A 27371-nucleotide genomic window follows, 5' to 3' on the forward strand; every position below is an offset into this window, starting at 1 on the left:
AAAGCATAGGAAGAGTCGTATAAAACTTGGTTAGGTCACTTTTACAGCATTGTGTGCAGTTCTGGTTGCTGTATTATTGAAAGGATGTGGTACCCTTGGAGAAGGTGCAGAAGAGGTTCACAAGTACTTTGCCTGGATTAGAGAGTATCTGCAATAAGAAGTTGAACAAACTTGGATTGTTTTTCTTGAGTGTCAGATGCTCGGGGATGACCTGATAGAAGTAAATTATGAGAGGTACAGATTGAGTGGATCCTCTGTCACCTTCCCAAGATGAAAATGTCAAATACTGGAGGGCATATATTTAAAATGATAGGGGGAAATTTTAAAGGAGATCTACACGATACATTTTTTCCCACACAGAGAAATGTACTGCCGGGGTGGTGATGGAAGCTGATATAATAGGCAATGGTTCAGATGCACTTAAACGTACATGTGAACAAGCAGGGATCGGATTGATATAGCCTATGCAAGATCAGATGAGATTCACTTAACGTAACATCCCAGCCAGCGAAGTCACTGTGGGTCAACGGGCCTGTTCCTGTGATGTATCGTATTACATTCTCTTATATAGTTTTCCCATAGTATAGATGGACAAAAAAGTCATTTTTTTTTTAATTCTACTTCCTAACTTTGTAAGATAGCTTCTAAAAATTATATCTTTGTTTATAATATCTGTTGGATGTGATAGTTTTCCCGTTCATAACTATTTTCTGCTTTGAAGTATGGCTGAATCTGGAGTCTTGAAATGTAAATTGTGCAGCAAGTTTTCGGCTGCTAATTGTTAATTTTTGATCTGCAGGATGTAGATACGCTCAAGCTTGCTGCAAACTTCGGAAAACTTTGCACAATTCCCCTTGACAGTATTCTTATGAATAATGTTGCATTACAATTTTTCATGGGTAAGTATTTTAAAATACTTGCATTTACCAATCACCTAGGGAAATGAAGACCAAAGGTCGGTTAATTTATGCTATGATTTTAAAATAATTACTGTTTCTAGTTTTAAGAAAAATATTTATTTCACTAAAAATGTATGGTTCATAAATTGCATCTTTTTAAATTTGCATGCACAACTTGTGCATCAGGATGCACAATTACTTCTGTATAACTTGAATTTAGATGATTGGTGGTTTACTTGAGAGTTAGTTAACATAGTTTTTATCAGTCTCCTTAATTATTTCCCTTGGTGAGGAAACGTATTAGAACTCAAGCTACTTTGCTTAGTAATGAAAAAAGGCACTTTTCCAAACTTTGCAAGTATATCCCAAGAAGTCTGTAGATTTGTCCTAATAACTTGGAGAAGTGCAAGTGCAACAACTCATACTTGTCTGCATTAAATTCCATCTGCCACTTTTCAGCCCATTTTTCCTGTAGGTCCAAATCCTTCTGCAAGCTTAGATACGTTTCCTCACTGTCCACTGTGCCCCAATCTTGGTGTCATCTACAAATTTGATGACCCAGTTTACCACATTATGATCCAAATCATTCATGTAGATGACAAACAACAACAAATGACCTGCACCAATCACTGCGGCACACTACTAGTCACAGGCCTCCAGTCAGTCAAGCAACCATTTACTGGCTTCTCCTGTTAAATCCAGTTTACTACTTCATCCTGAATTCTCAGCAACTTAACCTTCTGGACCAACTTCCCATGTGGGTCTTTGTCATAGGCCTTGCTGAAGTCCGTTTAGGCAATGTCCACTGCCATGTCTTCACCAACTTTCGTTGTAACACTCCACGAATAACTCAAGATTGGTTAGACGTGACCTACCATGTTAACTATTGCTAATCAGGCTCAGTCTTAATTATCATAATAATCAGCTTTAATATCCTGTCCTTTAGAATACCTTACAATAATTTACCTACTACTGATGTCAGGCTTACCGGCATGTAATTTCCCGGCTTGTTCTTAGAGCCTTTCTTGAACAACAGAACAGCTTAGCTATCTTCCTGTCCTCCGGCACCTCACCTAAGGATAAGAGTATTTTTAAGTACCTCTACCAGGGCCCTTGGATTTTCTACAGTAACCTCCCAAAAGATCTGAAGGGATTACTTGTCAGACCCTGGAGACTTATCCATCTTAACTTGCCTCAAGATAGCAAGCACCTCTTCTGTAATACAGTTATGGTCCATGACCTCATTACTCTTTTGCTTCATTTCTATAGACTTTGTATCTATCTCCTGAATGGATACAGATGGAAAATCAACAAGATCTTACCCCTCTCTTTCAGCTCACATGTTCTTCAAGTGGAACAATTTTGTCCTTTGCTATCCTTTTGCTTTCAGTAGATCTCTAGAAATCCTTGGGATTCTCCTTTCCCTGAACTGTTAGAGCAACTACATGACTTTTTTAGCCCTCCTGATTTCCCTCTTAAGTGTTGTCTTGCATTTCCTATATTCCTCAAGTACCTCACTTTTTCCTTGTTGCCTGTACCTGCCATGCACTTCTTTCTTCTTCCTGACCAGAGCTTCAATATGCCTTGAAAATCAAGGTTCCATAAACCTATTATTCTTGCCTTTTATTATGACAGGAGCGTACTGACTCTACTGTTAAATTTCACTTTTGAAGGTGTCCCATTTATCAAGTGCACCTTTGCCAGTAAACATTCTATCCCGATCCACACATGTCAGATCTTTTCTGATACTGTCAAAATTGGAATTTCCCCAGTTTAGAATCTCATCCTGAGGATATGTTCTATCCTTCTCCATAATTATATTGAAATTAATGGAATTGTCATCACTAAATCCAAAGTGTTCTGCTACACACACTTCTGTCACCTGCCCTGTCTCATTCCCTCATACAATATTCGGTATTGGGCTCTCTAGTTGGAACCACTATAAGGAAACTCAACTGAACACATTTGACAAACTCTATTCCATCCATTCTTTTTACAGGAGTCCCGGTCAATATATGGAAAGTTAAAATCACCTACCATCACAACCTTATTTTTCTTGCAACAATGCTGTAAATGAAACAATAATGTTGGTCTGCTGTCTCTCTCATATTTGCTCTTTTAAATCCCACTGACTATTGTGTGGCCTCTAATCCCATTAATATGGTTCCCTCGTTCCACTACATAGCCTCAGTGGACAGGACCTACAGTTTGTTCTGTCTGAGCAATGCCATGTCATTTTCTTTGACAAGTAATGCCACCCTTCCCCCTTTAGTACTTCCCCCTCTATTATGCCTAAAACAGTAGATCCCCAGAACATTGAGCCGCCAGTCCTACCCCTCCTGCAACCAAGTATCACAAATGGCGACAATATCATAAATCCATGTGCTGATCCATGTTTCTAACCTCATCTGCCTTGCCTACAATTCCCCTTGCATTGAAATACACACAACTCGGAAAATTAGTCCACCATGCTCCACCTTTCAGTTCCTGTCTGCCTATAGGTTTTACATTTACTTTCCCCATAACTGTTCCACTTGGTGGCATGACACTCTGGTTACCCATCCCTCTCCGATTCTAGTTTAAACATCCAGAGTAGCAAGGATATTTGTCTCCCTGCAGTTCAGGTGCTCGCCCATTTTACCTGTCCCACCTTCCCTGGAAGTGAGTCGAATAATTCAAAAATCTAGCTTCCTATTTCTAGCCTCATTAGCACGCGATATGGATTGCAATCCTGGGGTCCCCACCCTAGAGGTTTTGTCCTTAACATTTTACGCCTTGAATTCAATTTGTAGGACCTTGTCACACTTCCTGCCTATGTCATTGTTACCGACATGGGCTGTGACCTCTGATCACCCTCTCACTTTAGAATGCTGTGAACTCAATCCGAGATGTCTCTGACCCTGCACGTGGGGGCCAACGTACCATTCAGAATCTTGTTCCTGTCCACAGAACCTCCTGTCTGTTCCCCTAATCAGTGAATTCCCTATAACTACTGCTGTCCTCTTGTTTTGCCATTCCCTTCTGAGCCACAGTGGTGGACACAGTGCCAGAGGCATAGGTCGACCCTCCCAACACTATCCAAAGCAGTATATTTGTTCTTGAGGGAAACAGCCACGGAGTACTCTGCATGATATGCTTATTCCCTTTCTCTCTTCTGACAGTCATCAAGCTACCTCCCTCCTGCACGTTAAATGTGACTACCTCCCTGTAGGTCTTATCCTTAATCTCAATCCAGCTCCAGTGCCCTAACATGTTCTTTGAGAAGCTGCATGTGTAGTTATCAAGGATGCCTGCAAGAGGAGCACTCCATAGTCCTGACTGTCATTCCCACTGCTCTAACTGTGCATGAAGAAAGAGAAACTTGATAGGAACCTCATCCTAGTCTCAGCCTCTCCTCAACAAAGTCTTTCAAGCCAAAGACTCAGTTCTGCACTCTAGCCCTGATTCACTCACACAATAGCCAATCCACTTAAATCTAACTTCTTTTAATTGTCTAATAACCCAAATGACATCAAGCGTGACACAAAATTCTGACAGGCTTCGTTCGCTATTCAATACTGGAGCTTAAACTCCTCAAACAACTGTCCATGATGTCAAGTGCAGCAGAAAGACCCGCTCACTTCTTAAAACTGGAGCTTAAACTCCAGTTTATGTGACCTCGAGTGCCAACGAAGGTGCAGACACATTAGTACTTGGTAATAAGCTTTCAAGTATCGTACACAAAGTGAATTCTTAAAATTTTCAGAATGGCCTTGGAACAGTTAGTTTGTCTTTCACTCTGTATTTGGCAGATCTAGTAATTTTTTTTGATTTTATCTTTGAAAGTTCTCATAAAATTTCTGAGAAATTATATACAGTGATTATACACTGATTTAAGCTGTTACAGGTTGTCAGAGGTACTTTTTGTTTGGGTTCCAGATTATATGCAGCAAACAGGAGGTCAGGCGCATCTTTTCTTCTGGCTCACAGTGGAAGGATACAGAGTCACTGCACAACAGCAGCTGGTTTTGCAAAGTGAACATAAAGATGGTGAAAGACAGAGTAAGCAAACCAAAGGATTGCTGCGTGCCGCAGCTGTTGGTGTGTATGATCAGTATTTATCAGAAAAGGTAAATACACTATTCTTTTTAGCTTGAAATGTAGTGCAATCATGTGTAGTATTTGCTGAATTTTTTTTATACTGTTTAAAGGCTTTTTAAATGTTTATGCATTTATTTTGATTTTTATCAACCAGGATTTTCAAAATTGCGTAAAATTTGTAGTGTGACAGCAATCAACTTAACACCCTTTGAAATATTAAATAAGTATACATAAATCAATAATATACTGTTAATTTTACCAATTTTACATTGCATTCATTTGCAGGTTGCAGGGAGAATTAGCCCAGTAAAAGTCTACTGTTAATGATCAGGAAATTATTTTTATACTAATCCTACCCAATCCTATTTTATGAATCCCACACTCCAATTCCTTCATCATCCCGTTCATCCCCAGATTCTACCATTCCAAACTAGGGCAACTTGGAGGATCAAACTAACCAACCAAAACCTGTGCGTTTGGGATGTGCAAGTAAACCAGACCACTCAGCTAAGAACCCCATTGTCACAGAGATGTATTTAAAATCCACACAAAATAAAGAAAATAAGAATACAATATTGATCTCAGGCAATCTGCTCTTTTTAAAAATCAGAATCAAGATATTCAATCAATAGTGGAATTCTTGGCCAAAAATATTTAAAATTTTTGATTTTATCAATGAATCCCAATTTTTAATAAATAAGAATTTTTTCTCCAATTTTTGACTGAGTTGCAATAGTCAATTACTGATTCTTGATGTGTGACTGTGAATTTACTAGTAACACTATACCCTGATAAATCAGGAAGTTATGATAGACATCCTTCTCATTAACCTTGAACATAATCTCTCTAATATTATATGTTGAGCATGAAAAAAAATTTCATACTACTTCAATTGTTAAACCTAAAAAAAAGAGGGAAAAGCTAGTTTTTGAAAACCTGAAATAGAAGCAGTGTTGGAAATGCTCAGCAGTTCAATATTTGGAAAAAATGTGACTTTAAGTTATGATCTTTTGAATGAAATGTCAAGTCAGATTTCATAAGATCGTACTGCACAATCAAAAAGATAATTAATTTTCTACTCAAAGCCTCGCCAGTATTTATCATCCATACAACACCAATAAATGAAAAACAAAAGCAGTTGATTATTGATTTCATTGTTATTCGCAGAACTGAACAGTTTGTTTTGTTGAAAAATTGATAAAAACAGCATATCAGTGTTAAATGTTTTATGTTGTTCTCTGAGTACTAAATTAGAAAATTGAATGCTGTGGATATGAAGCACAAGGTGAAAGGGTATTAAAGATTTCACCTCTTTCTGCTAGCTGTGAGTGACTTTCTTCCCCCATCATCCCCACCTACACCACACAAGTTTGATCATGCCTGACAATATTAAACTTAGGTTTATTATCTTGGCTCTGATAAAATGTATATTTTGGTATTGTCAAGTTAAATCTTAACTCCAGATGAGTGTGCTTTTTGAGTCACTCTCTTTCCACCATCTATGTCAGGTTATTATTTTTTAGAATGAAAGGGAAAATCTTAATATTTCAAGGTAACTATCCACAACATAAATTGAAATGTAGCATCTCTATCCATTTAGTAAGATTTGTCAGTGATCATGGTAAGTATGTTAACAATAGTTCCTTGTCTTTTTTAAATAAAGGGGAAATCTACTGTTCTGGATTACACATAAAAGTAGGTAGTTAGTTCACATAAATATCTGATAACATCAAAATACGCAAATAACAACCTAAACTAAACAGTGATTTAATATACATCCAGTGGAGTTTTCATTTATCATCAAAATCTGTTTTTCCTTTTGCCAGGCATCGCCAAGAGTCCATGTTGATGAAAACCTGGTTGCTAAATTGGCAGAAAAATTGAATTATGAGGATCCTACACCAGAAATATTTGATGATGTTCAAAGAAAAGTATGTTCAATAAAAGAATAATACATTTTCAGCAAAAAGGTCCAGGAGATTGATAGAGTAGAAAATTAAGAGGATGTGGGAACATAAATATAATTTTTTAAACCTTCCACAATTAGTGAAGGCAAATGTGGAAAATTATAGTCAGAAACTAGAGTTGTTTTGGGAAACAAAGAAGCAACAGTGCAATTGGTTCATTTTTTTTTTTTTTGATGAAAGAAGGCAGAAATAAATTCCCCAAAATAGTAAGGAACGAAAATTCAAATGCAAAGGAGGAATAAAAGGAAATTATTTTATTTTATTTTTTAAAACGTGCTAGAGAAATGAATGTCACTGAAAGCTGATTAGTCCTCAGGCCCTGACCATTGCATCCCTGATTACTAAAAAGATACCATGGAAATAGTGAACATTGGTAGATTACCACCTCTCAAAATTCTGTGGATCAGTCCTACTGATTGGACAGTGCCAAATATAATTCCATTATTTCTCTCATTAATTTATTGTCATTATCTTTGTTTTGGTATTCACCAGTAGGAGGGATCTTGACCAATGTATGGTCAGCCTAGAACAGGTTAATGCGCTGGAACGTGTCAAGGTTAAGAAAGGGGATGAGTCGGAACTTTTGCAAAATATTAGGATAGATAAGTCTCTGGGACCAGAAGGAATATACCCAGGTTAGTACAGGGAGCAAGGGAAGTTATTGCCGCTTCATTGGTGATGATCTTTGCGTCCTCATTTAGCCATAGGAGAAGTACGAGAAGATTGGGCAATGGCAAATGTTATTTTTCTGTTTCAGAAAGGTAATAGGGATAATCCTGGGAATTATATACCAGTGAGTGTTACGTTAGTGTTGGGCCACTTATTGGAGAGGATTTCTAAATCACGATTTACAAATATTTGACCATTAGACTAGAGATATAGGAGCAGAATTAAGCCATTTGGCCCATCAAATCTGCTCCACTCTTCCATTATGATTGATCCACTCAGCCCCATTCTCCTGCCTTTTCCCCTTATCCCTTCATGCCCTGACCAATCAAGAATCTATCAAACTTTGCCTTAAGTATGCAAAACGACTTGGCCTTCAGAGCTGCATGTGGCAAAGAATTCCACAGATTCACCACCAGCTAAAGAAATTCCTCCCCATCTCTGTTCTAAAAGGACAGCTCTCTGTTGTGAGGCTGTGCTGTCTGGTCTTTGACTCTACTGTGACAGGAAACATTCTCTCCACATCCACTCTATCAAGGCCTTTCACTATTCTGTAGGTTTCAATGAGGTCACCTCTCATTCTTCTGAATTCAAGTGAATACAGGCACAGAACCATGAAACACTCTTCATATGACAAGCCATTCAATCCTGGAATCATTTTTGTGAACCTCTTTTGAACCCTCTCCAGTTTCAGCACATCCTTTCAAGATAAGGGGCCAAAACTGCTCACAATGTTCCAAGTGAGGCCTCACCAGTACTTTATAAAGCCTAAACATTACATCCTTGCTTTTATATTCTGGTCCCCTTGAAATAGAACATAGAATAGTACAGCACAGTACAGACCCTTCGGCCCACAATGTTGTGCTGACCCTCAAACCCTGCCTCCCATATAACCCCCCCCCACCTTAAATTCCTTCCTATACCTGTCTAGTAGTTTCTTAAACTTCACTAGTGTATCTGCCTCCACCACTGACTCAGGCAGTGCATTCCACGCACCAACCACTCTCTGAGTAAAAAAAAAACCTTCCTCTAATATCCCCCTTGAACTTCCCACCCCTTACCTTAAAGCCATGTCCTCTTGTATTGAGCAGTGGTGCCCTGGGGAAGAGGCGCTGGCTATCCACCCTATCTTTTCCTCTTATTATCTTGTACACCTCTATCATGTCTCCTCTCATCCTCCTTCTCTCCAAAGAGTAAATGAATGCTAACATCGCATTTGCTTTCCTCACCACAGACTCAACTGCAAATTAGCTTTTAGGGAATCCTGCACAAGGATTCCCAAGTCCATTTGTGCCCCAGTTTTTTGGAATTTCTCTCCATTTAGAAAATGTTCAACACTTTCTTCTACCAAAGTGCATGACCATGCACTTCACGACACTGTATTCCATTTGCTATTTCTTTGCCCGTTCTCTTAATCTAAGTTCTCCTGTAGTTTCTACTTCCTCAAAACAACTTGACCCTCGACCTGTCTTCGTATCATTAGCAAACTTTGCAACAAAGTTGTCAATTCCATCATCCAAATTATTGCCATATATTGTAAAAAGAATCCGTTCCAACATAATTTGCTGTGGAGCACTGCTAGTCACCAGGTGCCAACCAGAAGAAGCTCCCTTTATTCCCACTTTTTGCCTCCTGCCAATCAGCCACTGCGTTATCCATGCTAGCATCTTTCCTGTAACACCATGAACCTTGTATGGCACCTCGTTAAAGGCCTTCTGGAAATCCAAGTACATAACATCAACTGATTCTCCTTTGTCTATCCGGCTTATTATTTCTTCAAAGAATTCCAACAGATTTGTCAAGCAAGATTTTCCCTTGAAGAAACCGTGCTGACTGTGGCCTGTTTTATCATGCGTCTTCAAGTACTTTGAGACGACTTCATTAATAATTGACTCCAACACCTTCCCAGCCACTGAGGTCAGACTAACTGGCCAATAGTTTCCTTTCTACTCCCATTTTTGAAGAGTGGAGTGACATTTGCAATTTTCCAGTCTTCCAGAACCATTACAGGATCTAGTGATTCTTGAGAGATCAGCCACCACCCAGAAACCTGGGGTGTGAACCTTTTGGTCCAGGTAACTTATCTACCTTCAGACCTTTCAGTTTCCCAAGAATCTTCTTCCTAGTAATGGTAACTTCACAGAATTCATGACTCTGACATCTGGAACTTCTACCATACTGCTAGTGTCTTCCACAGAGAAAACTGATGCAAAATACTTATTTAGTTGGTCCGCTATTTCCTTGTCCCCTATTACTATCTCTCCAACAGCATTTTCTAGCAGTCCAGTATCCACTTGTGCTTCTCTTTTACATTTTATGTATCTGAAGAAACTTTTGGTGTCCTCTTTAATATTATTGGCTGGCTTTCTTCTTTATTCCCTCTTGGCCATCATAATGGCTTTTTAAGTTGTCTTTTGTTGGTTTTTAAAAGTTTACTAATCCTTTAACTTCCTACTAATCTTTGCTCTATTATATGCCCTTTCTTTACCTTGTATGTTGGCTTCTCTTGTTAGCCACAGTTGTGTCATCTTACCTTTAGAGTACTTCTTTCTCTTTGGGATGTCTATATCTTGCACCTTCTGAATTACTTCCAGAAATTCTAGCCATTGCTGCTCTGTTGTCATCCCTGCGTTCTTTTTCAATCAATTCTGGTCAATTCCTCTCTCATGCCTCTGAGTTCCCTTTACTTCACTGTAATGCTCATACTTCTGACTTCCTCTTTCTCATACTTCAGGGTAAAGTTGATCATATTATGATCATTTTCCCCTAAGGATTTTTTTTTTTTACCTTAAGCTCTTTAATCAGTCCTGGTTCATTTCACAATCCAGAATAGCTGATCTCCTAGTGCAGGGGTCCCCAACCGTTTTTGCACTGCGGACATGTTTAATATTGACAATATTCTTGCGGACCAGCTGACGGGTGGTGGGGGATGGTGGTGTTCAAGTTCAACAGTGCGTGACAGGGAATGAGGAAAAGTGCAGCTGACTCATATCGTTTCATATCGCCAAATCATATTGTTTCCTTGTGACCTGGTAGCACATGCTTTGTGGCCCGGTGGTTGGGGACCACTGCCCTAGTGGGCTCAATCACGATCTTCTCTAAAAAGCCATCTCATGGGCCCTCTGGAAATCCCACCTTCTAGAACCCAGCCTGATTTTCCCAATCTACCTGCATATTGAAATCCACCCCCCCCCCACCCCCGTGACTATTGTAACATTGACCTTTTGGCATACTCTTTCTATCTCTCATTTTAATTTGTAGACCATATCCTTACTACTGTTTGGAGGTCTGTATATAACTCCCATCAGGGTCCTTTTATCCTTGCAGTTCCTTTGATCTATCCACGATGATTCAACACCTTCCAGCCTAATGTCACCTGTTTCTAATGATTTGATTTCATTTTTTACCAACAGAGCAACATCGCCCGCTCTGTCCTCCTGCTTTGAGAATACAGAGTATATTTACCAGGAGGCTGCCTGGATTAGAGAGCTTGTCTTATGAGAAAAGGTTGATTGAATTAGGTTTTTTTTTCCTTAGAGTGAAGGAACATCAGAGGCAACCTGATAGTGGTATGTAAGATGATAATAGACAGATAAGGTTGACAGCCAGTGCCCTTTTTTCCATGGTGGCAGTGGCTAATGAGAGGACATTTTTGAGGTGATTTGAGGAAAGTATAGGGGGGATGTCAGAGGTAGATTCTTTACACAAGAGTAATAAGTATGGAATGCACTGTCACTGGAGTGGTCAAGGCAGATACATTAGTCATGTTCAAGAGGCTCTTAGATAGGCATATAGATTCAAGAGGCCCATGTGGGAAGGAAGTGTTAGATTGATCTTGATGAAAAAGGCAGCACAACATTGTGGACTAAAGGGTCTGTACTGTTATGTTCTACTTAATTAAGAGGAAGAAAGAAAGTGGGGAATTACGGACTGGTTACTGTAACACCAGTGGTAGGTAAAATGCTGTAGTCTTAAAGAGTGTATTTACAGAACCCTAAAACGTTATCAATGGGGTTGACCAAAGTACACATGGAAATTATGTCCGACTAGACCTAGCAGAATTTGTTTGAGTCCATGACTGACAGAATAGATGAGGGGAAATCAAAGGATATTTTGTATTTGGTTTTTAACAAGGGCTTTAGTAAAGTTCATTAAGAAGTTGATATGCAAATTTGGTTATTATATTGGCATGAACTGAAAACTGGTAAAATAAGGACTTTCCTATGGTGGCAGGCAGTGACCAGTGGAGCACCTTTAGGGATCGGTGCTTGAATCCCCAGCTAATTACAATATATATCAAAGACAAGAGATAAATATTAGCTTATTTGTCACACGTACATCGAAACATACAATGAAATGCATTGTTTGCTTGAATGACCAATGCAGAGGAGGATGTGCTGGGAGCAGCTCACAAGTGTCACTATGCTTCCGACGCCAACATATCATGCCCACAATTTACTAACCATAACTCGTACATCTTTTGGAACCTAGAAGAAAACTGGGACCTTTGAAGGAGACCTACACAGTCGTGGGGGGTGGGGAGGGAGTGTACGAAGTCCTTGCAGCCAGTGGTTGGAATTGAACTGTTAACTACTGTGCCATACGTATCCAATCAATGATTGGATATGGTAACCAAGTGGTATATATGTTATCTGGTTGTGAATGTGAGTTAAAACTGATGCAAGGAAATTCAAAGTATTTTGGGGAAGCTGAGTGCACAAGCAGATGGCAGGTGTAGTATATATCAAGTTAACTGCTGGTGATATAAACAGAAGGACATTATTTAAATAGTAATGTTGATTACTAATCTTTGTACTAATTGTTGAAGATAGACAAGCAGGTGCAGCAAGAGTTTAAAAAGAGAGATATTATGTTGGCCTTCATTGCAGGAGACTTTGAGTACAGGAAAGGGAATGACATGCTATAGCCATCCAGGACCTTAGTGTAACCAAACCTGGAGCATCATGTGGAATTCATTTTGTCCAAGAAACTATTTAGTTGCCATTTAGCAAGCATGTTAAAAGACTGATTTCTGAGATGGCAGAAAGAAAGGGGGAAACAATTGGACTAACTAAGTTTGTATACACAATTGTTCAAAAGAATTAGAGGATTTCTCATTGAAACATACAAAATTCTGACATGGCTGCAAATACAGGATATGGGAAAGATGTTTCTTATAGTTTTGAGGGAGGTGTTTTGTTTAGAATGAAAGATTTAACTCGGGATATAATTTAAGATATTTATCTCAAAGATGTGAAATTTCTCCACTCGGAATGGTAAATCTGCAGAATTCTCTATTACACAAGGTAGTGAAGGCCATTTTGATGACTATACTTAAGTGGGTACATTGATATCGAGATAGGAGACATTAAGGAGAATGAGGAGAGAATGGGAATATAATATTGATGTATTGAACTGTAAAGCAGTCCATTCGTATACCTATTTTCCATGTTTCTGCAGAGAACAATGAGTGAGAGATATTGGTATCTGCTGGCGGCTAGTAAATTTCTTGTTAGTGATGTGAATGAGTTTGGAACTTGGCATAGTGAGGTATCGTGGGTCAAAATGGCTTAATCCACAGCAGTGCCATCTTGTGACATTTTTTTTACAGAATTTGACTATTATGCCTGAGAAAACTGATCTATTTTATTTATATTTTGTTAAGGTCTATGACATGATGCTGAAGGATGAGCAATTCTACCCCTCTTTCAGGCAAAATGCTCTTTATGTACGGATGTTGGCTGAATTGGACATGTTGAAAGATCCTAGTATCAGAGGATCAGATGATGGAGATTTGGGTATGAATAATGTGTTTGTGTACACAAAGTTTAAAGCTAGAGCAACCATTATTACATAACCGTATCACCTTACTGAAAAGTTTTAGCATTATATTCATAAGAAATTAGCTTTACATGAGATTCTGAATGAAAGCTCCATTTTATTAGGCTATTCCTTTATGTTCTGTCTGGTAATGGTTCTTTTAAATATTTTAATTCCCTGTCATATTCTGAGAGTTATTGATCACTACTTGCATATAGACATCTGTCTTGGTGATCTAAACTATATCATTTTGATGTTCATAACTGCTGCATTATCACTAATTAATGCCCATCTCTTATAAAAGTCATGTTAATGTGAAGTGGAAGCTCAAAGGTGGGTTTACATTAGCTTTATTGTCGAAAACAATTCACTGGTACAGGTCGACCTTCTAATATCTAGCACCATTGGGACCTGAGGAGTGCCGGATTAGTGACAATGCCGAATTACAGAAGGATCACATTAAACAATAGCCTCATCATACCTTTAAAATATCAAAGGATTCAAAGGTTCATTTAATGTCAGAGAAATGTATGCAATATATATCCTGAAATGCTTTTTCTTCACAACCATCTATGAAAACAGAGGAGTTCCCCAAAAAGTGAATGACAGTTAAATGTTAGAACCCCTAAGTTCCCCCCCACCGCGCGTAAGCGGCAGCGAGCAACAATCCCTCCCTCCCCACTGGCAAAAAATAAAGTGCACCCACTATCAGCACTCAAGCATGAGCTAAGCGATAGCAAAGACACAGACTTGCAGTTACCCCAAAGACTACGTTGTTCACCCAGTAGTTTGACATGCTGCAGGCTCTCTCTCTCTCTCCTAATAAGGGAGAAAGAGGTGACTCATGTAAATCAGTACAAGTTAGATAATAATGAAACAAAAATATTAAGTGGGTAGCAAGTGAAATTTTAATAAAGTAATATACTGTACAGGCACAGATAAAATAAAGGGTACAGGTAAATGTACAGGAATCAACTTATATAGAACAGTTGAGCACTTACACTTCTAAAGTGAGACGTTTAATATACCTTCAGGCAAAGCTACATGTCTGCAAGTGTGGAGCTGTCAGAAGCAGAAGTCAGAGAAAGGAGGTCTTCTAGACACCACATTTCATGCGACCGCCAGGCGTCCGGGGATTCGGTGCTGGCTCTTCCCTCTTCACTGGCAGTTACTGAGAGAATCCTCGTTAGTTTCTTTTCTTCTGCTTAGTAATATGTTTAAATTCAGCGGGTCACCACGTTTGATCTGAGGTCGTAGGCAGAAGAGAACGGAGCGCCGGCCAGGCGACGCTGGAGGGCAGTGCGCGACTGCCGGCAGGCGGGTGAGAATGCGGACTGACCTAGCACGCGTCAGCTCCCCCGCTGCTGGCGGGTGAGACGGGCATGTGCCGGGCGGCCGTGCCTCACGCAAATGATATTAATAAATGCAGGAAAACAAGCAGGAATTGCCTCTCTGCGCTTACAAGAGTGCGCCAACACGTGAACAGATCTAGTGCAACCGAACAAATGCACGACATATTGCTATGGTGTCCCGGAAAATTTGAAATCAGTGTGGATTATCAAAGGAACCGGATTACAGGTAGTCGGATTAGTGAAGGTCGACCTGTACAATTTTTCTGTGTTATTGAGCAAGAAGTACCGAGCAATTCAGTGGTTTGGTGTCATCTGTAGAGAGAGAAAAATAGCTAATATCTCAGGTCATCAAACTTTGTCAAAGTAGGAGAGAATGTAGAGTTGTAACTCGGTTAACTAAATTATGAAAAGAGAGGAGAGCAAGGAACCAAAGGTAAGGTCTTTATAAGGCAGGAATAATAAAAAGGCAGAATGAAGGGGAATGCAAATGACAGGTAAAGAGGTAAAAGATAGATGAAGAGGAGGTATAAATGGCAACAAAATATATTGTTCACATGTCCCATCCAAACAGGAAGCAGCTGTGAATTGTGTTGTAAAATCATTATATTCAGTCTTGACTTCAGAGGTTTATGAAGTTCCTAGTGTATAGTTCAGGAATTGTTTATTTGAATTCTACTAAGTTGTATGTAGTTAAATAAAAAGACCACCTTTCAATAGTTCCTTTGTAATAAATGTATTCTGTATCAATCTCTTTCCTGCCGCTGTATCACAGCTTCTTACTACTTCACCTCCCCCACCTATGTTGCATATTATATTAAGCCTCTTATATTTCTAATCTTAACACAATTCTGTTGGAAGATCATTCTTTAAATATGCTTCCCTACTTTACAATAGCCATGTCCACTGTCATTATTTAACTGAAGCTCTAATCTGCATTTTATTGTTCCCTTATCATTCAAGTTGATCACTTCTGTTATAACCCTCAGATCTGGACAGCCTTCTTAAGTTGTAGTGTTAAGAAATGAGCACAGCACTGCAGTATGAAGTTATAGTTTAGTCCTACCTTTCTTGAATTCCACCTATTAATAAAGCTGGTCATCCCTTGTATTGTCTCACCTTTCTGAAGAAACCATTCGAAGGTTTGTGAATACATTATAACATACTTGTGTCTGTTTTCCTATTTAAAAATATTTTGTTTAGGCTCGACTTCAGCACTCCCCTCTCCTTCTCAAACCTTACTCCCTCTGCATGCACTGCCCTCCACTCTTTCTGCACCAATCCCAACCTTACCATCAAACCCACAGACAAAAGGGGGTGCTATCATAGCACACTGACCTCTACCTTGCTGAGGCCAGACGGCAACTCTCAGAAACCTCTTCATCCCTACCCCTTTAACAGGACCCCACTCCAGACCATCAGAAAACTGTCTCCAACACCAGCACCAACCTCATCAACTCTGGAGAACTCCCATCCTCTGCCAACAAGCTCATAGTTCCCTTACCTTGCTCTGCTCACTTCTACCTCGTACCCAAGATCCACAAACCTGAATGTTCGGGTAGGTCCATTGTCTCCACCTGCCCCTGCCCCAATGAACTTGTGACCTTATACCTCGACTCCATTCTATCTCCCTTGTTTCATTCCTTTCCTACCTTCATCAACAGCTCTTCTTGTGCTCTCTATCTCCTCACTAACTTGAAATTCCCTGCCCTGACTGCCTCATTTTCATCATGGATGTCCAGTCCCTATACACTTAGGCCTTAAGGCTCTCTTCTCTCTTAGTAAAAGAAGCAACCAGTTCCTCGCCACCACCCTCTTTTGTATGGGAATATTGGTCCCCACCCTCAAGAATTTTTCCTTCAGCTCTTCCCACTTTCTTCAGTCTAACCATGGGCACCTGCATGAACCCCAGCTATGCCTGCTTTTTCATTGGCTATGTAGAGCAGTCCATGTTCCAAGCCTTCCCCAGTAATGTTCCCCAACTCTTACAGTGCTACAATGACAACAGCATTTGTGCTATTTATGCACCCATGCTGAGCTCATCAATTTCATCAACTTTGCCTCCAGCTTCTACCATACTCTTAAATTCATTTGGTCCATTTCTGATAACTCCCTCCCCTTTCTCAATCTCCTTGTCTCTATCTCTAAAGACAAGCTGTCGACTGGCATCTTTTATAAACCTACTGATTCCCACAGTTATCCTAACAATACCCCTTCCCACCCGGCCTCCTGTACAAATGCTATTCCCTTTTCCCAGTTCCTTCGTCTCTGCCGCATCTGTTCCCGGGATGTATATTTTCTTTCCAGGACATCAGAGCTGTCCTCTTCCTTCAAAGAACAGGGTTTCCCAACATTTCTGTTGCTCTCACCCACATCTCCTCCATTTCCCAAACATCTGCGATCAACCAATTTTCCTGCTTCCTTAACAGTGATAAAGTTCCTCATGACCTTACCTACTACCCCATGAGCTTCTGCATCCAACACATCATTCACCACAACTTTCACCATCTCCAAAGGGATCCTACCACCTAACTTATCTATCTCTTCCCACGCTCTGCTTTCTGTAGGGATATCTCCCCCCCCCCCCCTTGTCCAATTGTCCCTTCCCACTAACTTCCCTCCCGACGCTTATTTCTGCAAGCGGCTAAAGTGCTACACCTGCCCATCCAGTTCCTTGCTTCCCTCCATTTAGGACCCAAACAGCCCTTCCAGAGGAGGCAACACTTCACTTGTGAATCTGTTGGGATTGTCTACTGTGTACGGGACTCCTGATACAGCCTCCTCTACAGTGGCAAGACCAGCTGTAAAGTAGCAGACTGCTTCATTGAGCACCTCCACTCCATCCACCAAAAGTGGAACTTTCTAATGTCCAAACAACTAATTCTGATTCACATTCCCGTTCTGACGTGCCGGTCTATGGCCTCTTCTCGTGTCAATGAAGCCACCCTCAGGGTGGAGGAGCAATATCTTATATTTTATCTTGGTAGCCTCCAACCTGATGGCATGAATATTGATTTCTCCTTTCAGTTAAAAAAAAAGTCCTCCCCATCCCCTTTTCTATTCTCCACACAGTGGCTCATTACTCTTCTTACCTGCCTATTACTTCCTTGGATCTGCTCCTCCTTCCCTTTCTCCTAAGTTCATCTAAGGAAGCGTGGCTTTCAACTCCGAATACCAACTATTTTGCTGGCAAATGTACAGTCTCTGGTAAATAAAATCGAAGATCTCAGGGCTAAATTGTACCAGAGGGACATTAAAAGCTGTTGCATTTTTGTTTCACAGAATCTTGACTATCCCCACCATTCCAGATGTAGCAATACAGTATGACAGTTTCCCAATACCCCGCCAAGATAGGACTGCTGAGTCTTTCAAATGCAGAGGAGGTGCAGTATGCTTCATGATCAGCTCCTTGTGGTATACAAATACTACGGTGCTATCTCAGTCCTGCTGACCCAACCTTGAACATCTCGCAATCAAGTGTCCATTTTATCTGCCGCAGGAGATTTCAGCAATCACCTTGATAAGTGGTGTACATCCCCAACAGATACTTGTTGAACTGAGCAACGTAATCAACAGGCATGAAGCAGTGCATTCTGATAACTTCCCTGTGATTTTGAGGGATTTTACCCAGGCTAGCTTGAAAAAGTCTCAAAATAATTATTACCAACCAATCACTTTTAGTACCAGAGGAACCAACATACTGGATCACTGTTATACCACCATCAAAAGTGCTTATTGTGCTATCTCACACCCACTCTTTGGAAAGTCTGTTCACTTGGCTGTACTCTACTCCCTGAGACTGAAGACTGCAGTACCAGTAGTGTGGACCAAGAAGGTGTGGATAAGGGAGGCGCAAGAGCACCTACAAGACTGCTTTGAATTGGTAAACTGGACTGTATTCAGGGATTCAACTTCGAGCCTGAATGAGTATGCCACACTGTCACTGACTTCATTAAAACCTGTGTGGGTGAGTGTGCCTAGGAGAACAAACGGTACATAGCCAAATCAAAAGCTGTGGATGAACCTGGAGGTTCATAGTCTGCTAGATCTGTGGCATTCAAGTCTAGCAACCCAGATCTGTACAAGAAAACCAGGTACAACATGTGGAGGGCTACCTCAAGAGCAAAGGGAACAATTCTGAACACTGTTGGAGGCAGATTGGATGCATGTCATCTCTGGCAGGGTTTGCAGGCCATTACTTTCTACAAAGCGAAATTTAATATGAATGGCAATGATGCTTCACTCACAGATGAGCTCAACACCTTTTAAGCACCCTTTGAAAGGGAGAATAATACCAGCTATGAGCATCTCTACAGCACCTGGTGACTTAGTGAGCTCTGTCCCTGAGCCAATGTCAAGCTGTCTTTCAAGAGTACGAACCTTCGCAAGGTGACATGCCCTGATGGAGTACCTGGTAGGGCTCTGAAAACCTGTGCCAACCAACTGGTGGAGGTGTTCAAAGATATTTTCAATCCCTCATTGCTATAGTCAGAAGTCCTCACCTGCTTCAAAAGGGCATCAATTATACCAGTGTCCAAGAAGAGCAGGGTGAACTGCCTTAATGACTATCGTCCAGTAGCACTCACATCTACAGTGATCAATTACTTGGAGAGGTTGGTTACGGAAAGAATTAACACCTGTCTCAGCAAGAACCTGCACCCACTGCAATTTGCCTATCGTTACGATAGATCTACAGCAGATGCAATGTCATTGGCACTTCATGCAGCCTTGGACTGCCTGGACAATATAACTACCTATGTCAGGATGCTGTTTATTTACTAGAGCTGAACATTTAACACAATCATTCCTACAGTTCTCATCAAAAAGCTCCAGAACCTAGGCCCCTGTAGCTCCCTCTGCAAATGGATCCTCAGTTTTCTTACTGGAAGACCACAATGTGCATACTACTACTATTACGTCGACTCAGGCCTAGGGGGCCGGTGTCAGGCACGATGACGGACTCTCCACTTCTCCCTCTCCCTCATCAGTGTGTCCAGTTCATCTACATTAGCCGTGCCGCTGTCTTCTAGGAGCGTGTTGACCATAGTCTTGGAGGGTGCCCAGGGTGCATCCTCCCGTGCTTGGGCTCCCATATGATGAGTAGGCTGGCAGGTAGCTCGGAGTGGCGTAGACAGTGCCCCACGAGTTGCAGTCTTCTCGCCTTGATTTTAGTGGTGAGCATCGGTAGGTTGTTACAGAGCTTGACGTTTGTCATGTACTGTTGCCAACTCACGTCAAGAGCCATCCGGAGCATTCGTGTATAGCAACCATCTAGAGACTTTCGCATTGTCTTGGTGAGTGCCCACGTCTGGCATCCATACGTGAGAATGGACTCTATGACTGCTATGAAAATCCTCTTTTGAGGCCCTCTGGTCAGGCTCGACTTCCAGATTCCCTTCATGTCATTCATAGCCATCCACGCCAGTGCCTTCCGTATCTTTATGTCCTTCTCCGAACTCGTCATTCTTGACCCAAGGTACTTGTAGTCAAAGACTTTCTTAATGGTATCATTCTCTACGGACTTGAGAGTCCCTTCGTCACAGTTAAACACCATGTACTCTGTCTTTTTAGTGTTTAGGTGAAGTCCAACTTTATTGCACTCAATTTCCATTTTTGTCAGTAGCTGCTGTGCTTCCTCCATCTGAGGACTATGTCATCTGTAAAATCGAGATCTGTGAGTGCAACTGGTCTGACCCTTTTGGTTCACCATGGTTTTATGGTAAAACCAAGCTTGTTATGATCTCTGGTAGCTTGACGCAGACCGTAATCAAGGATGATTATAAAGATGTAGGGTGCCAGAGTGTCTCCTGGCAGCACACCAGCTAGGAGCTCGAACAGTGCTGTTTCTCCGTATGGTGATACAACTTTCGCCATGGTTTTGGTATAGCTGGACTCTATTGCTCTCAGTAGACGGTCTGGCACTCCGTAAGCTTTCCGGATCTTCAGCATTTTACCTCGGTGAATGGAGTCAAAAGCTTTGCGAAAATCGATGTAAGTAAGCACGGCTGGTAGGTTGTTCTTCTTAACTTCCTCGATGATCCTACGGAGAGCAAGTATTTGCATTACTGTTGTGTGCTTCTGCCGAAAACCATTCTGATTGAATCTTAGTGTAGGGTCAATGGCGGTGCGAATCCTGTTCAAGAACATCCGATTGTATAACTTTGCTAAGATGCAGGTCAAGTTGATACCACGGTAGTTATCTATCTTTGTGAGGGATCCAAACTTGGGGACTGGGGTAACGTTTGATAGTGACCACTGTTCTGGTTTGTCGCCTTTCATCAGTGCCGTATTACATATGTCCAGCAAGGTGTTGTCCAGGTCGCAGTTCTTCAGGACATCTGGTGGTATCCCATCTGGTCCAGTGCTCCTGCCCTGTTTGAGTGCATATTTGGCCGCCTTCAGTTCCTCAGTGGTGAATGGGCCATCATCAATGTCAACTTGCGTTAGTATCGTGGGTATGTCCTCTTCTTCTTCTGTGATCATTGGAGGGCTTCACAGCAGGTTCTTAAGGTGGGTAAACCATGTCAGGACACGGTCCTCCGCTGTTTTACCACTTATTTGACCTGATGGGGACTTCTTCCGTCTACCAATCTCATTGACTAGGCGCCATGCTTCTCCATGCTGCATGTCTTCATTAGCAGCTTCTATCTGTCTAATCCTGTCAGCTAGTTCCTCTTCCTTCAGTCGGTCGTAGGTGGCAAAGAGATTCTTCTTTGCTGTCTTGATCTTGTTTCTTAGCTCTTCTGCTTCGCTGCTTCTAAGTTTGGCATGACAAGCATTGACCACACTTCTTGCTGCGACGACGTCAGGATGTTTCGAGATCCGACTCTTCTTGATTCGCTTCACATTAGGCAAACTCTTTGTTGCATCTGTGTGTGCGTCTGTGAGCTGCTGATAGCGGTCGGTGGCAGTCTCTTCCTCCCCCCTGTCTAGTGGGTCGAAGCAATTTCTCACCTCCACTGTGTACTGGGCTTGAACAATAGGTTGTGAGGAGAATGCCTTCCAGTCTATCTTCTCCTTGGGACCTGTGGCTTTAGGTTGTCACAGGCTCAGTCTCACTTGCATTGACACTACTCTATGGTCAGAACTGACTGAGTTGAAGGTGCTGTAGGCATCTATATTGATCACACAATTATGCCATTTTGTTCTTACGAGGATGTAATGGAGCTGTTTCCTGTAGATGGAGGCTGTGCTTTCATATGTCCACAGTTTACCAGCTCGCTTCTTGAATTGTGTGTTGGCGGCAATGAGACTGTGTTCCTGGATGAAATCAACTAGATATTGTCCATTTCTGTTAGTAAAGTCTTGGTATGAGTATGGAACATCTTCGAGTCCAACCTGGGCATTAAAATCGCCGAGCGCAGCCAGGAAGTTATGTGCCGGTATTGAAGTAACAGTTTAGTGAAGTTTACTGTAGAAGGCCTCCACCACCTTCTCCTCGCTGCAGTTGTGCGGAGAGTAACAGATGATGACAGATGTCACCCGGTTTTCATCGAACTCTGCAGTAAGGATTCTGTCACTAACTGAGACTACGCCCCTCAGTGCCTTCTTCGCCTTGCTGTTCAACATCAGCCCTACTCCACCTTGTGCTGATATCGTCATCGGTTCTCTCCATGCGGACAATGTGCATGGATCAGTAATAACGTATCCACCTCCCCGTTAATCAACACTGGCGCACCTCAGGGATGCGTGCTTAACTCACTGCTTTGCTCCTTACACCTATGACTATGTGGCTAGGCACAGCTCAAATGCTACCTATAAAAATTTGCTGACGATACAACTATCATTAGCAGAATTTCAGATGGTGATGAGAAAGTGTATAGGAGCGAGATATGACAGCTAATTGAGTGACAGTGACTATATTTCATTGAGAGTTTGAGGAGATTTGGTCTGTCACCAAAGACACTTGCAAAGTTCTCCATGGAGAACATTCTAATTGGCTGCATCACCACCTGGTATAGGGGAGGGTGGTGGTGCAGGGAGGTACTACTGCACTGGATCGAAATACGCTGCAGACAGTTGTAAACTTAGTCAGCTCCTTCTTGAGCACTGCCTCCATAGTATCCAGGAAATCTTCAAGGAGTGTTGCCTCAAAAAGGTGGCATCCATCATTAAGGAGCTTCATCACCAAAATTGTGTCTTGTTTTCATTGCTACAATCAGGACAGAGGTGCAAAAGTCTAAACACACATTCAATGATTCAGGAACAGCTTCTTCCCCTCTGCCATAAGATTTCTGAATGGACAGTGAACCCATGAACATGACCTCATTACTTTTCAATTTCTATTTTTGCACTATGTACTTTATTTAACTTTTTTTATACTGTAATTCGTAGAGTCATAGAAAATGCCGCACAGAAACAGGTCTTTTAGCCCATTTTGTCCGTGACAGACCACTTAAACTGCCTATTCCCATTAACGTGCACCAGGACCACAGCCTCCATACCCCTACCATCCCTGTACTTATCCAAGGGACATTATGGAAAATCCTGGCAATTCTAGCCAATGTTTCTTACCCTCTGCATGCAAACTTGGCTCAACAGAGGAGCACTTTTAGTGATAGACTAAGACATCTGCACTTCTCCAAAGAGCGCTATATGAGGTCATTCTTACCATCGGCCATTAGGCTCCATAATGAGTCTACCTAGAGCCAGGGAAGTGACGATCCCTCCTGTTAAACTGTTGTGGAAACTTAATTTTTATTCTTTTTACTTCTCTTCTAATATTTATATCTGTGCACTTCTAATGCTTCTGTGACACTATAATTTCCTTTGCGATCTATAATGTATCTATCTAAATGTTGAAATTGTGCTAGCAGCTAGATTCACATTCTCACGACCCTCTGAGTGAAGAAGTTTCCCCTCATGTTTCCCTTAAACTTTTCACCTTTCAGCCTTAACCTATAACCTCTCACCCATCCACAATGGAAAAACCTTGCTTGTGTATACCCTATTGATACCCCCTCATAATTTTGGTATACCTCTATCAAATCATCTCTCAATCTTCTATATTCCAAGGAATAAAGTCCTTACCTATTCAATCTTTCCACATAGCTCAGGTCCTCCAGACCCAGCAACTTCCTTGTAAATTGTCTCTGTACTCTTTCCATGTTACTTACATCTTTCCTGTATGTAGATTACCAAAACTTTTACCGACTTATGAACCTGTATTCCCAGATCCCTTTGTACTACCACACTCCTCAGTGCCCGACGGTTCACTGTGTAAGACCTGCCCTGGTTGGTTCTACCAAAGTGCAACACCTTGCACTTGTCTGCATTTAATTCCATCTGCCATTTTTCAGCCTATTTTTCTATCTGGTTCAGATTCTGCTGCAGGCCATGATAGCTTTGGTGTCATCCATAAATTTGCTGATCCACTTAAGCACATTATCATTCAGATCGTTGATATAATAACAAACAACAATGGACCCAGTACTGATCCCTACAGTACTCCACCAGTTACAGGCCTCCTGTCAGAAAGGCAACTATCTACTCTGGCTTCTCCCACAAGGCCAATGTCTAATCCAGTTTACTACCTCATCTTGAATGCTGAGCAACTGAACCTTCTTGACCAGCCTCCCATTCCAGACCTTGTCAAATGCCTTACTAAAGTCCACGTGGACAACATCCACTGCCTTGCCTTAATCAACTTTCCTAGTAACTTCTTCAAAAAGCTCTACAAGATTGCTTAGACACAACCTGCCAGCCACAAAGCCATGCTGACTATCCTGAATCAGTCAATGTCTATCCAAATAATTATATATCTGGTCCCTCAGAACACCTTCCAGTAACTTTCCCACTACTGATGTCAGGCTCACTGGCCTGAAATTTCCAGGTTTATTTTTAGAACTTTTCTTGAACAGTGGAACAACATTGGCTATCCTCCAATCCTCTCGACTTCCCATATAGTTCTTCTATGGTGCGAGAGTCCCAATCAATATGTAGAAAGTTAAGATCACCTCCTATAACGTCCTTATGTTTCTTGCATCGGTCTGCAATCTCTCCAAATTTCTTTCTCTCAAACCCTCCAGTTGTTGGGTGGTCTGTAATATAGCTCCATTAACATAGTCACACTTTTCTTAGTTCTCACCCATAATGCCTCACTAGCTGAGTTGTCCAGCCTGTTCTAACTGAGCACTGCCGTGATATTTTCTCTGACTAGTAATGTCACCCCTCCTCCTTTAATCCCTCCCCCTCTGTCGCATCTAAAACAACTGAACCACAGAATATTGAGCTGCCAGTCCTGCCGCTCCTGCAACCACTTCTCACTAATGGCTACAAAATCATAATTAAGATGTTGTTCCATGCCCTGAGTTCATCTGCATTTGCTATGATACTTGCATTAAAATATAAGCAACTCAGGACATTAGTTGCACCATGCTCATACTTTTGGTTCCTGACTTTGTCTGAGGTCTTAACAATATCCATCTCCACAACCTCTCCACTAACTAACTGTTCTACCACTCTGGTTCCCACCCCCCTGCAACTCTAGTTGAAACCCCACTGTGCAGCACTAGCAAACCTCCCCGCTAAGATATTAGTCCCCTTCCAGTTCAGATTCAAACCATCTCTCTGTACAGGTCTTAGCTTCCTTGGAAGAGAGCCCAATGATCCAAAAATCTCCGATACCAACTCCTTAGCCACATGTTAAATTGTATAATCTTCCTATTTCTGGCCTCACGAGCAGGTGGTGTTGGTAGCAATCCTGAGATCAAAACCCTGATTCATTTCCACCCCTTTATCTTTTATACCCACCTAACTTCACCCATCTCCTTTGAGCCATCCTCCTTCCCCTCCCCTCAATTTTTTTATTCTGTCATCTTCCCCCTTTCCAGTCCTAAAGAAGGGTCTCGGCCCAAAACGTCAACTGTTTATTCATTTTCATTGATGCTGCCTGACCTGCTGTGATTCTCCAGCATTTTGCGTGTGTTGCTTTGGATTCAGTCCACCAAAATCTTTTGCATTACAGTTTTCTCCATTGAATTTAATTTGCTTTGTAAAGACACATATCACTAGTGAAGTTTGTCACAATCTCGTAATGCAGTAGCTAAGTGATTTTGAAATGTTAAACAGTTAATTGTTTAAACTAGATAAATTACAGGCATTTATCTAAAATAACAATACCCTTTCATGTCTTCATGTTTGTTATGATGTAGTTGTATGACACTTAACCCACTGAGTCCATGCAGACTCTCAGAGAAATCCCTTCAACCTCATACAACCATGCATTTTCCTATTACCTCTTCTTTCAAATGCCGATCGACTCCACCCTGACTATTTTACCATCCAGCTAAATTGAGTAATTTACATTAGCCAGTTATGCTAATCTTTGGGGCGTGGGAGGAAATTGTAATCTTTCTTTGTTAATACTTTGTGATTTTAGTGTATGACTTAGTGTGTTTCGTTGTTCCTTACTAAAAGATTGTTACTTTGATTTTTTTTTCCCTCTCCAGAGTCTTTCAATGGCTCTCCAAATGGTAGTTTAAATTCGGTAAGTTGTAAGAGACTTTTGCCTCACTGAGATCATGTGATGATATCACCTTTGTCTGTTTTTGCATAGAATAAAATAACCTAATTTCTATCTATTTGTCAATCCTGAAACTAAGCTATGGCTTTTACTTCTTTGTGCTTTAGGCAAAACTTGATAGCTATGTGGTTAAATTGCTTATGTCAGTATTTTAACATGAATCTCTATTTGTTTGGTCCAGTTTCATGTCAGAAATGAATGAACACTTGTATAATTGTGTTCCTTTGTATCAAACACCATGTATCAAATATTGTTGTTCCTGTTGCATACCCAACTTAGCAATCTTTTTCCTTTTGGGTGATGTTTTCAAAATAAGTTGTGGTTTGCCTTTAGATCAGTAATATTTTCTACAGATTAGTATTAGTATTTTCTACAGTTCCTGCCCATTAACTTAGCACCTAACTCCCTGAACTCGCTGAATTCATGTTTTATTTTTCCCTATTATTACGTATAGCATTCTACTGCTACCATAAAGGCAACAAATTTCATGACACATGCTGATGATATTAAGCTGATTCTTATTCTAATATGATCAGGTTCCATTTAAGTGAAAATTAAATAAATTTCAGAAAAGTAAATTAATGGTAAAGAAACCAGAGGTCTTCACTCTATCTTTCTCTTTGTGGGTATTGGTAATTAATGGTTGTTACTTTTGATAATCAAAACAAATTTCCTTGAAAATATATAATTTAGTGATAATTTGATTTTTTGTGTCATCCTGAAGGCTTTATCAATCATTATTTAGGTGGCATAAAGTATATGTGCATAATCAACTCGTGAGAATGAGCTGAGTTAAGCAGTTTGGAAAATAAGTTAATTTGAAATTTGTGTTGAAAAATTTGTATGTTTTCTTCTCTAGTCACTAGATGATCTTTCAAATGCCAGTTCTGAAGAGTCATTGCAACTTCAAGTAACTATTAGTGACACTGGTAAGTAAAAAGAAGCATATAGCCTGCAGATAAGTTAATTTGTACAAATCTAGTTATTTTATATGCATGTCACTTAACTATTAGATTTACTTCACAAATATAGCAAAATTTGCTGATGTATCAGATACATTATGATT

At 40.8% G+C, this 27371-nt stretch overlaps 1 protein-coding gene across 5 annotated transcripts in view; it reads left to right on the forward strand.

Moving 5' to 3' along the window:
* snx13 (sorting nexin 13) overlaps positions 1-27371 on the forward strand; it is a 207579-nt gene that overhangs the window by 139569 nt on the left and 40639 nt on the right. For 4 of the 5 annotated variants that reach the window (XM_072253372.1, XM_072253373.1, XM_072253376.1 and 1 more), the window contains 6 exons: positions 800-899; positions 4818-5008; positions 6806-6910; positions 13278-13410; positions 26232-26269; positions 27165-27234. In XM_072253372.1, the coding sequence (XP_072109473.1) occupies positions 800-899; positions 4818-5008; positions 6806-6910; positions 13278-13410; positions 26232-26269; positions 27165-27234 (637 nt within the window). Of the gene's footprint in view, positions 1-799; positions 900-4817; positions 5009-6805; positions 6911-13277; positions 13411-14466; positions 14809-26231; positions 26270-27164; positions 27235-27371 lie in introns of those variants that run through there. The other variant, XM_072253375.1, reaches the window with a different exon arrangement.

This window comes from Mobula birostris, chromosome 3 (genome assembly GCF_030028105.1).
Source record: "Mobula birostris isolate sMobBir1 chromosome 3, sMobBir1.hap1, whole genome shotgun sequence".
Lineage (NCBI taxonomy): Eukaryota > Metazoa > Chordata > Chondrichthyes > Myliobatiformes > Myliobatidae > Mobula > Mobula birostris.